At 42.7% G+C, this 12,414-nt stretch overlaps 1 protein-coding gene across 1 annotated transcript; it reads left to right on the plus strand.

The window, feature by feature from the left end:
- The first annotated feature begins 1,860 nt into the window (after window positions 1-1,860).
- Window positions 1,861-10,066, plus strand: LOC143608099 (uncharacterized). Its single transcript, XM_077083287.1, has 9 exons — window positions 1,861-3,096; window positions 7,476-7,648; window positions 8,344-8,415; window positions 8,494-8,646; window positions 8,722-8,885; window positions 8,961-9,108; window positions 9,196-9,318; window positions 9,684-9,771; window positions 9,880-10,066. The coding sequence occupies exons 1-9, from the start codon at window positions 2,088-2,090 to the stop codon at window positions 10,062-10,064; spliced, it is 2,115 nt and encodes a 704-aa protein (XP_076939402.1). The 5' UTR covers window positions 1,861-2,087; the 3' UTR covers window positions 10,065-10,066.
- Window positions 10,067-12,414: the final 2,348 nt, after the last annotated feature.

Below are 12,414 nucleotides of genomic sequence, written 5' to 3' on the forward strand. Positions count from 1 at the left end.
TTAGAGTACCTTCTTGGTAAAATTGCGGTCGATGGTGAACGATCCAAGTTTCTCTACAGCTAACATAAGCCGTTGAAGGTAGAGCTATCAACGATAGCGGCTACGGTAATAGAAGCACGAAGTTTGACATCGCCGATGTTAAAAGATGAGAGCAGCGGTGGCTTTGTCGACGTCGTACGGCCGTAGTTACGTTGAGCATGTTCACCGGCGGTGGCTTTAGCTATGTATCTAAAGTAAAGTAAAGGTAAAATGTATAGCAGAGCTTTTAAGGAGGGAACAATGCGTGTAACCGTTTTTTATATATTAAGTAACACGTGTGAGGATACAATTGGCTTTTTGAATGAACAGTGGTCTTTTGTGTGATAACTGAAACTTGCTTTTAATATATAGTATATATATAATATTATGATTAAATAAAAAAAGAAAATGGAGAAACCCAAAAAAACTCTGGATTATCTTTGATTATGACGTTTTCTTGATTTTAAAGTGGGTCACTGTGTCATATTTTGGTAAATCTTCACCGACTCGCACTTCAATTTCGATTCTAGGTTTTAATTCCAAACAAACCCATCACCTATTGATTAGATCTTTCCATGGCTTATGATCAAAATGCGTTACCCAATAACACTTTACGCCCAATTCATGTTCCGGCCGATGAATCTAGATTAATAACTCCGCTAACCTTACCAATTCCAACCCTTTGCCGCGTGAACTCCCCGGGTAATACCCTCCGGATTCCGGCCCCGGCGGTGGTTAATTGGCTGCCACGTGTGCCCCCACCAGGTTATGGGCATGGGAATAATACTAGTGTAGAGCAAACGGGTTATAGTCCGAGTTTTGTACTGAGTTGGGGGTCGGATCATGCTAGTGAGGAAAGCGGGGATGATTTTGTTTCGGGTAGGAAAGTTAAGTTTTTGTGTAGTTATGGAGGGAAGATATTGCCTCGGCCGAGTGACGGGGTGCTTAAGTATGTTGGTGGGGATACTACGATTATTAGTGTTAGGAGGGATGTGAGGTTTAATGAGTTGGTTCAGAAGATGTTTGATTCGTATGGGCGGAATGTTGTGATCAAGTATCAGTTGCCCGGGGAAGATCTTGACGCGCTTGTGAGTGTTTCGAGGCCGGAGGATTTGGAGAATATGATGGATGAATATGATAAGATGCTTGAGAGGTCGGCTGATGGTTCGGCTAAGTTAAGAGTGTTTTTGTTTTCAGATCTAGAGTCGTCGAGTGTGATTCGGTTTAAAGATTTGCAAGATAGCGGGCAGAAGTATGTGGAGGCGGTTAATGGGATTGGAGATAGTTTTAGTGGCCTCGGTGTCAGTGGTGGTATCGCCAGGAAGGGGAGCATAGCAAGTGCTTCCTCTACCCAGAATTCAGAAGTGAGCGGTGCGGAAGGTTTATCTCATAATCAAGGGGAGGTGATCGGTCCTGCGTTTGGCGGTGTGGCTTCTCCTGGTGGCAGTTCTGCCGCTGGTGTTCCAGCTGCTAATCTGGTTACTGTTCCGGCTTCACCTTCTCAGTCTGATCACGAGGTTGAAATGTTGGAGAGAACGGTCCCGGTTCATGTACAACAACAGAGGCAATTTGGGTATGACCTGCAACCGCCTGGACCCACCATTCAACAACCTGGCTATGTTCAAACTTATGTCGACCCCCGCCACGGGACGTTTAGCCGTACAGAGTACATACAGATGCAAGCGCCACCTACACAGATGGGGTACCAATCTCAGATTATGGGCAGCATCGGCCCGGTCTATGCCCAACCGTAACTCCATAATAATGTCATTGGAATTGGAGTCCCGCAGCATCAGTTTATAGCTCCGTCCTCACATGTTAACTCCAATCCGAATCCAGTTCCAGCCCCAGCCCCGGCTCCGGCTCCAGTTCAAGCTCAACCTCCAGCGCCAGCTCAGTATGTGCAGCAACGTGAGGTCGTTCAAATTCCTTGTGATCCAAGCTACTCTACATATCAACCTCAACCGCAAACTCAAACTCAAACAACTTCTCATGTAATTCCAGGAACTTATGGTTGGAGTCAGATTCCGGGCCCGGAACAAGTGCCCTTTTCTGAAACCCGGGTACCCATGCAACAAGTGATATACCCGGAGCCAGTGCCTAGGTTTGATGGGTGTATAATGTGCCAAAAAGTGTTGCCTCATGCACATTCTGATACCGTGGCACAGGACCTTAAAGAAAGTCCTAAATCAACAGTATCTGATGTGAATCCGGTTTACCAGAGTCTTAAAATTGAAGACACCCGAAGAATGATGCAGCCTAACCGGGTTCCTGCAAATGATCCTAGTACACAGGTGTCAACTCCTTATGGCGTGTGGGTCCAACAGTCTGCTGTCCCGTTGCAGTATCAAGCAAATCTGGAGCCGGTGGTTAATAATAAGATTGTTAGCGGCGATTCGAACCCTGTTGGAGCTCCGTCACCGATTTCAGACACACAGGTTCGCCAGTCTCCACGGGAGTATCCTGCCCCGCTAGTTGTTACTAAAAAGGATAATGTGGAATCAGGTTCTACATGTGATAATATGAGACAGATTGATGCTAGAATGGAAGATTTACGACTACGCACACAAGATGACATCTTGGAAAATAGACACGTGATTCTTGAAAAATCCCAAATGGTTGTTGATCCGAATTACGTCACATCTGAGGTTCCATGGTTGCATGGATTCCCCTGGCCCAGTGGAATGGGCAATTTGGGTAATAATGACCCGGGCCCTGCATTTTCTGGTGGTGATTCAGCTCGTGCAACAGAAGGAAACCCGCCTGCTACTGAATGGAATGCGTACCCGTTACAGTTTGACCCAAAAAGTGAAGTGGAGACCGTGTTAATGGACCCACTTAACCCATTTAACGGTGCGGTTGTTGAAAGTCAAGACGGTGCGAACTCGCTTTTTAGCAACCAAGATCCATGGATGTTAAGGCACGACTCACAGTTCCCACCACCTCGGCCCAACAAACTTGTACCGAAAAAGGACGGTGGTGGTGTGAAGGAAGAATCGCCTACAGCAGACACATTGATTGATGATGGACCTTACCCGACCACTGCTAATTTGGACTTGAATATCGGTGTAGAACACGGTCTGTAATGATTAGTATGGTTTGTTTTGTTAATTGTATTTAGTTAGGGTTTTAGCCCATTTGGTTAGATAGAGCCCATGGGCCTTTTATGGGCTGTTAGCTAGGGTTTAGTTGTGTATATATAGGTGTAGTGGCTTATGTATTAGATACACCTTCAAGTAATAAACATTACTTTCACTACAACCATCTTCTTTACATGGTATCAGAGCTACGGCTCTCGATCCAAACCCTAGCCGCGATCTGACCCGAACCTGAGTCTGACCAGCCGTCACCAGCAGCCTTCAGATCTGAAACAAGCTCCTGCCTTGTTCTGTCCGAGCACTGTTCACGCGAGCACTGTTCACCGGTACTATTCATTGCCGGAAACACTGTTCACGCCGGAAAACACTGTTCACTGCCGGAAAACCACTGTTCACTGACGAGCACTGTTCATCGCGAAAATCACTGTTCACCGGTACTGTTCATCGCCGGAAACACTGTTCAAGCCGGAAAAACACTGTTCACTCCGGAAAACACTGTTCACTGCCGGGATTTCTGTTCACTGCCGGAAAGTTACTGTTCGCTGCCGGAATTACTGTTCGCTGCCGGAAAGTTACTGTACGCTGCCGGAATTACTGTTCGCTGCCGGGATTAACTGTTCACGACGAGTAACTGTTTACGCCGGAATCTGTTCCTGCCCTCCACCCGCACTTGTTACTGTTCACAGTCAATTTTCAGTTTCGTGTATCACTATGGGCGAAAATACATACATGTATACATTTACTAAAGAGGAGCATGATCTTATTCAACGGTTTCTTACCTCCCAGTTGCCTCATCCTCAAACCAGCTCGGCACATTCAGGTAAACCTTCTAGCCTTGACTTATCATGGGTGATTGATTCTGGAGCCACACATCACATGACTGGGAATCGGGGTATTTTTTCTAGTCTTCAAAATGTTTCCCATGCACCAGTACGTCTTGCCGATGGATCTTCATGTCCCGTTCTCGGCATAGGATCCATCAGTAACTCGGAAAACCTAAAACTGTCTTCTATCCTATTTGTTCCTAAATTTCCTACCAGTCTTTGTTCAGTGAGTCAGATTACCAAACAAAACAACTGTTCTGTGACCTTTTACCCAACTCACTGCGTTTTTCATGAACTAGGAACAAATCGGGTAATTGGTACTGGTTTTGAATCAGGAGGTCTCTATCGTATATCCCCGTTTTCGCATCCTGTAGCAAACTTATGTGATTCCGCTGTCAGGGAGGCTCACTGTCGGTTAGGTCATCCCTCTACAGCAGTTCTGAGGCAAATGCGACCAGATTTACCACTTTCGTCTTTTAATTTTCATTGTGAGTCGTGTCAACTTGGTAAACATACCAGGCGTCCCTATCCCCCTAGGGTGCCCAATCGAGTCAGTTCTTGTTTTGAACTGTTGCATTCTGACGTATGGGGTCCTTGCCCTATCAAATCTACGTTGGGTTTTGAATATTTTATTACCTTTATTGATGACTATTCTCGCACTACTTGGGTTTATTTATTGAAATCTCGTAGTGAGGTATTTTCCATATTTCGAGAATTTAATGCTTATGTTCAAAACCAATTTAACACCACCATTAAAACTTTACGATCTGATAATGCTAAAGAATATTTTTCCACCGACTTTTCTTCATACTTAAAAACCAACGGCATTATTCATGAATCATCGTGTGCTTATACATCTCAACAAAATGGTGTGTCCGAACGCAAAAATCGTCACATATTGGATGTTGCTCGCACAATCATGATCCAATCACGTGTTCCTCATCGTTTTTGGGGAGATGCCGTTCTCACTGCCACATATCTGATTAACCGCATGCCCTCAACCGTTCTTCATGGTAAAACACCGTTTTCTATACTATTTCCCAACGATGATCCATTTCCTCTCGCACCTAAAGTATTTGGTTGTATCGCCTATGTTCATGACCATAGTCCAAAAACCATCAAACTTGATCCTCGAGCCATTCGTTGTGTCTTTCTTGGTTACTCACGGGTTCAAAAAGGGTATCGATGCTATAGCCCATCACTTCACCGATACTTTACCAGTGCCGATGTCACTTTTCACGAGTCTCCTTACTTTCCCGAGTGTTCCACTCCTGTTTCTGACCCGTTTCCCGACCTCGATATACCCACATCTCCCTTCATCCCCACCATTCCTGTGTCAATTCCTTTTACCGATCCAATCTCTACTGATTCTGACCCACCGACAGAATCTCCGCCACTGCTTTTCACATATGCTAGGCGGGGTAGGGGTCAAACATCAGCGACTCTTGATTCACAACCTGGCCACGACCCCGAAATACCCTCCGATACTCCGCCTACATCTGAGCAATCCACACCTCTCACTACTACATCGTTACCCGATCCACCAACCTCTGACACACCTGTTTATGATCCTCCTGGTGCCCCACTTCCCGATATACCTATTTCCTTTCGCAAGGAACCCCGGACATGTACTCGTTACCCAATTCAGGACTATGTTGCCTACACCCACCTATCTCCTGAATCTCATGCGTACACCACTACCCTTGATTCCTACCCGATTCCCAAAAATGTGACGAGCGCTCTCGCTCACCCAGGATGGAGACAGGCTATGGAAGATGAAATCGGGGCTCTAAAGTCCAATCATACATGGGATCTTGAAACACTTCCTAAAGGGAAGCGTATTGTTGGTTGTCGTTGGGTGTTTACGGTTAAACTACACCCGGATGGCTCCCTACACCGCTTAAAGGCTCGGTTGGTTGCAAAAGGGTATTCTCAGGCATATGGCATTGATTACGATGAAACTTTCTCTCCGGTTGCTAAAATGCCATCTGTCCGTATTTGCATCGCTCTTGCTGCCATTAATCATTGGCCGCTCCACCAGCTTGATGTCAAGAACGCCTTTCTTAATGGTGTTCTTGAGGAGGAGGTATATATGGAGCAGCCCCCAGGGTTCGTCGTTGAGGAGGAGGCCTCGAAAGTTTGTAGACTACGTCGTTCTCTATATGGTCTTAAACAGTCTCCTAGAGCATGGTTTGGTCGATTCTCTAGTGTTATGGGACAGTTTGGGATGACGCGGAGTGCCTACGATCACTCTGTCTTCTTTAGACACCAGAAAGGGAAGAGGATTATCGTAGTTGTTTATGTGGATGACATTATAATCACAGGTGATGACGAGGTCGGGATTTCCGAACTCAAGCAGTTTCTTCAGTCTCAGTTTCAGGTAAGCGACTTAGGTCGACTGAGGTATTTCCTTGGCATAGAAGTATCCCGCTCTCCACAAGGAATACTTCTCTCCCAACGAAAGTATGTTCTTGATATGTTAACTGAATGTGGCTTACTGGGTTGTAAACCTGTTGATACACCAATGCTTCCTACAAAGAAACTCCTCCCAAAGGAAGGAGATCCAATGAAAGATCCTGAGCGATACAGACGGCTGGTTGGTAAACTTAATTATTTAACCGTCACACGACCGGATATCTCCTTTACTGTCAGTGTTCTGAGCCAATTTATGGCTACACCATACACCGGTCACTGGGATGCTGCCCTTCGTGTCTTAAGATATCTTAAGACCTCACCTGGCTTGGGCATATTATACTCTGATCAGGGTCATTGTCGTGTAGGTGCCTTCACGGAAGAAGGAGATGGTCGAATATCAGGGTTCTCAGATGCAGATTGGGCAGGTTGTCCAATTTCTCGACGATCTACCACCGGATATTGTGTGTTTGTTGGGGGAAACCTTGTATCATGGAAGAGTAAGAAGCAACACACGGTCTCCCGGTCGAGTGCCGAATCAGAATATAGAGCCATGGCAGATGTAACATCAGAGATGACATGGGTTCGTCGTCTTCTCAGAGAGCTCGGGGTTGTTTCTAATGACTTGATGAGGCTATACTGTGATAATCAGTCAGCTATTCACATAGCCAAGAATCAAGTATTTCATGAGAGGACAAAACATATTGAGGTCGACTGCCACCTTATCAGAGATCGGGTAGTAGGCACACAAATTGATCCTCCTTCCATTCAACCAGTTCATGTGAAGACAAATTTTCAGCTAGCAGACATTCTAACTAAACCGCTCCGGAAAGCTCAGATAGATTTTATTTGTAACAAGTTGGGCATGATTAACATCTATGCTCCAACTTGAGGAGGAGTGTTAATTGTATTTAGTTAGGGTTTTAGCCCATTTGGTTAGATAGAGCCCATGGGCCTTTTATGGGCTGTTAGCTAGGGTTTAGTTGTGTATATATAGGTGTAGTGGCTTATGTATTAGATACACCTTCAAGTAATAAACATTACTTTCACTACAACCATCTTCTTTACATGTTTTAAGTTAATCTTTACCCTGTATGGACCATTTTACTTATTATGTTTGCAGGTTCAGCAGAGGAGTTGATCAAACAAGAACTGCAAGCCGTTGCTGAAGGTGTTGCCGCTTCGGTTTTTTCTTCATCAACATCCGAGTTGAATAAACATAGCCCGGAAGCTAACCTGAGTGGTGAATTTCAGAATAATAATAATGCAAATATGCAGTCAGGGGTTGAAGTTGAGGTAATGGGTCAAAATGGGTTCGTTTGTTTGCATTCCTTTATGTTCGTTACTTTACGTTTGTATATATATATTCATTTAAATTTTTAGGCCCATTACAATTCAGTCTAGTTTAATCACTTTTTAGGCCCATCAAATTGCTGTTCACATTTACTTTTACTTGGTTTTAGCTTTAGTTATGTTCCTTCATCTATGATCAATTATGTTTGTTCGTTTATGCTCGTGAACCGTTCATTTATAATGTTAAGGAACACACATAAACAAACACATAGATGTTCATTTCTTAACGAACGGACACAGACAAGAAAACCCTGTTTGGTTAGTTGTTCGTGTTCGTTTGTTTGTTCAGTTAAAGTTAACTTTGCGTGTTTGTTCGCTTTGTTTTCAAGCCTATGGGTAATACTAGCACGCTTTTGGCTTGGCTTGAAACACTTCTTTTTCAAACTTTTTAATCATTATATTCTAAAATCACGGTGATTCGTGGACAAGTGTTTTTTTTAACATCTCGTTGTATCTCCGTTTTTATTATATGTTATTATCGTGATTTGAGTCAACAACATGAAAGACGCGGTGATACGTGCAAATTTTCGACTCCACCTATTATTTTATACAAATTTTACGTGTAAACTCTAATATTTTAATAATAATCTAATTTTCAATAAAGATTCTTCATACATAATTAAGTTTTGTTCATACAGGATCTGAAAACAAAGATTCCAGAAAAGACGAATCTTGGGTTTCCAGTTTCAGACGGACTCGGTTCGCTGCAGGTAAAGAGTTAAACTTTATATAGTTTCCATCTTTATAACTCTTAACAGCTAATAAATTGTTCACTCTTTTACTTTTAGATAATCAAAAACAGTGATCTTGAAGAGCTTCGTGAACTGGGTTCAGGTACATTTGGAACTGTTTATCATGGAAAGTGGAGAGGATCTGATGTGGCAATTAAAAGAATCAACGACCGATGTTTTGCCGGGAAAGCTTCAGAACAAGAACGCATGGTTTGTATCCATTTTTTCAGTTTAAATCTTTTTTTTATTTTGTTCTTTTTGTCATACACGTTTGTTGAAATACAGAGGGAGGATTTCTGGAATGAAGCAATAAAGCTTGCGGATCTTCATCATCCAAATGTTGTAGCTTTTTATGGAGTTGTACTTGATGGTCCAGGTGGGTCGGTTGCTACTGTTACAGAGTATATGGTTAATGGATCTTTAAGAACCGCTTTGCAAAAGAATGAAAGGTAACATATTGATCTTCATCTTGTTAAGTTTTATTAATCAACGCTGAATATTGATATTTAGATGATTGTGATTAGGAATCTGGATAAGCGCAAACGCCTGTTAATTGCCATGGATGTTGCTTTTGGGATGGAATATCTTCATGGGAAAAACATCGTACATTTTGATCTGAAAAGTGACAATTTGCTTGTTAATCTGCGTGATCCACACCGTCCAATATGCAAGGTTGGTTGAACTCCATTACATTGGTCTTTGAAATAAATCTCTTTTTGATAACAATTTAAATCGCACGTCTTGTTATTGTATTATCAGGTTGGAGATTTGGGGTTATCAAAAGTCAAACGTCAAACACTAATCTCGGGTGGCGTGCGTGGAACACTTCCATGGATGGCACTCGAGCTTTTAAATGGCAGCAGCAGCCTCGTTTCCGAGAAGGTTACTCAAAATCTCTCTCTTTCTATATACGTGTGTGTGTGTGTGAAATATCAACTACAAATAACATTTATGCCTTTACGTTGCGAAGTATAGAAAGCTACAACAAAATACGAGTAGAGTAATAATAGTTAATTACTCTACAACACAATGAAGTAGAACAATAATAATCACGCTACAATTTACAAGCAGTTTAATTATTATTACTCTAGTTCATTTTGGGGGGATCAGGTACAAATCACTTTTATGGTGCGAATTGTACAAAGCAAGGGGAAAAAAGAAAAATGCACGGTGGCAATTTCGTAATTACCTTGAACGCTACAACAAAGTATATATATATACTTTACCTTCTGCGTCTCTTGTTTCAGGTTGATGTATTCTCATTCGGCATTGTCATGTGGGAACTTCTTACTGGAGATGAACCATATGCTGACTTACATTACGGGGCTATAATCGGTAATTTACACAACACATATATAACTTTGCTTCTTTTTGGTAACTGAGAACCCGTCTGTGAAAACTCACATGTCCCCGCCAATACTCGATTTGTATAAAATTTTGCAGGTGGGATTGTAAGTAACACGCTTAGACCTCCGGTCCCTGAAGGCTGTGACCCCGAATGGAGGTCTTTAATGGAGAGATGCTGGACAGCAGAGCCATCAGAGAGACCAAGCTTCACTGAGATAGCTAACCAGTTACGTATCATAACGTCAAAGGTTCCACCAAAAGTACACCATATCAATAACTAACTTGATATACCGCCAGGTTGAAGAATTTTCTTAAATTGTCCTTGTGTCCGGTAGGCTATCTATCTATCTATATCTCTACAAAGTTGAGACCATAGAATGCGTTTCTGGGTTCCTGTTTGGTACAGCTGCGGACCCGTTCTGGCATTATGTTGGCTAGGTTAATGTGGGTTTGTATTTTGGGCAGTGCTAGCATATAAGTGTAGTAGTTAATTGCAGATAAATACTCTTTTACACTTTGTTCTAAATATTCATATAGGTTTTTTATTTAATTAATAATTAGTCTTTGTTTTACATGTTTCTTTGTTTCATTGATATGTTCCCTAACCGCATTGATATGGCACCATACGAACACCTCCGTTTACAGCCACCACCACTGCCCTGCCCACCATTGCCGTCACTACTGGTAGCTGTGCCAACATAAAACTGATATACTGGGTGAATCTGTTTTGATAAATTTTAGTTAAGTTGGTTAGCAAGCATGATAACTGACCCGAACCAGGTTTTATAAATAATCTGTTTTGACCCAATCTGGTTTGACCCGTTAGTTGAGCAGGGTTATCAACCCGTCTTCCTGTTGGTGCATAATGTCAGTAGTTCATAGTCTAGTGTCTGTAATCGAGTCTGTAATGTTTAATTATGTTTTGTATGTTTAAGCGAAGTTACTGACAAGTTCGCTTAACGGGCGAACTTGTTAGTCAAGCGAAGTTATGGACAACTTCGCCTGAACATGCCAGGCGAAGTTGTCGTGTATTTATATACCTAGCTTACGGCTTGGTGTAGAGTCCCAGTTAGTTGTTCGTTTCAGTAGTTTATCAAGTTCATTGTAACGTGAGGACGAGAGTCTGTAATAGTGATATCGTATCACGTGTTTGAGTTATTATATAACGTGTGTTCGTTTCGTGTGTTCGTGTGATTCGTGTTCTATACTCGTAACGATCTACGCAGGGATTCCGCACCTGAGTTGATCGAGATATCTTGTGCGATCCGTCAAGGGAACCTACAATTGGTATCAGAGCTTTTGCTCGATTGTGTGGTTCGGGATATTCACGCGGGTATAGAAATCGTTCCGTTTCGACTATTCGCGGGACGTGTTTTCTGTGTTTTTGAGTCAATCTTACCTCCTACCATCGTATTCAAGCCTTTGCACCATCAAAAACTCGTAAAATCCAGATTTCAGATCTGCAAAAACGTCCGTGTTCATCAGGCGAAGTTGCCGTCAGGATACGTAGGGTTTCGGCGAAGATATAAGGTTAAGCGAAGTTATCCACAACTTCGCCTACCTTCTCAAGTTTGCCTTTACAGCCGGTCTCCCCCTGAGATGCCAAGAACTCCTTCATAGCATTTATAATTCTCCCATGTTAGCTTTGAAGGCGACGAGTTAAGGACAAAGAAGAGAAATGATAGAGACGATGATCCCAATGCATCGAAAGGTGCAGGTGGTGAGTTGCCAAGAACTACTCAAGCTTTTGGGACTTCCACAGCTCAGGGGGAGTCTGCAGGTGCGGCTGGCAGTTCTGGTGGTGATGAAGTGGTGATGGTTGATGATGAAGAAATGGGAGATGATGTGATTGATGCTTTGAAAGAATTAGATGATGATATGTTTAGTGATGATGTGTTGTTTGATGATGATGTATTGCCAGTCGAAGAGATTGAAAAGATTGGTGCTCAGATTGTGATTGAAGAAGATGTTGAAGAAGGTGAAATAGAAGAAGAGAATGTGGAGCATGACATTCCAGGTGTGGAGAAAGCAGATATGGGTAATGAGACAGTAATCGATGAGACTGAATGGGAAGAGCAGCCTAGGTGGAAGGAAGGCTATGCTCAGTGGTTCGTCAAAACGAAGAAACCGGCGGTCCCTACAATGTTTAAGAAGAGTTACAATATTAAAGGCTATGCTGAAGCGAAGAAAGGGATTATTTGCTGGATCTATGATGAGCAGTTGAAGCTCTTTGTGATTAAACAGTATGACGGCGTTCAGTATTTTAAAAGAATGTTAAGGTCGTTGAATACACTGCCGGAATGTGAAGTGAAAGACTTAACCAGATTGGGGTTAATCAATCGGAGTGACGATAATATGGCTAGAGTTATTGGGAAAATTGTATGGAGAGAGAGTATAAAAGAGAAGAAGTTTGAGCTGTTGAAACCGCAGAAGAGAAAACTTGTTGAAGACAAGGATAGAGGTTTGAGAACTGATGGAAAACCTTGGATGGTCATGAAGTATAAACCGATCCGGTGTTTGAAAGAAGTACCGATGAAGCTTATGCCCAAGGATGTGCTTAAAGACCTAAAGTGGTGGTTTGTGGATTGTGAGACAGCAGAGGCAGTGATGGAAGACGAGGATGAACAAGAG

This window comes from Bidens hawaiensis, unplaced genomic scaffold, assembly GCF_021521415.1.
Source record: "Bidens hawaiensis isolate Kalapana, Puna unplaced genomic scaffold, B.hawaiensis_p1.1 tig00097426_1, whole genome shotgun sequence".
Lineage (NCBI taxonomy): Eukaryota > Viridiplantae > Streptophyta > Magnoliopsida > Asterales > Asteraceae > Bidens > Bidens hawaiensis.

Bases quoted from the DNA above. Each gene is read 5' to 3' on its own strand.
- LOC143608099 (XM_077083287.1), top strand. From the start codon at position 2,088: ATGCAACAAGTGATATACCCGGAGCCAGTGCCTAGGTTTGATGGGTGT. The intron at 3,097-7,475 runs GTCTGTAATGAT...TTATGTTTGCAG, and splicing joins GAATATCGGTGTAGAACACG to GTTCAGCAGAGGAGTTGATC. The intron at 7,649-8,343 runs GTAATGGGTCAA...TTGTTCATACAG, and splicing joins AGTCAGGGGTTGAAGTTGAG to GATCTGAAAACAAAGATTCC.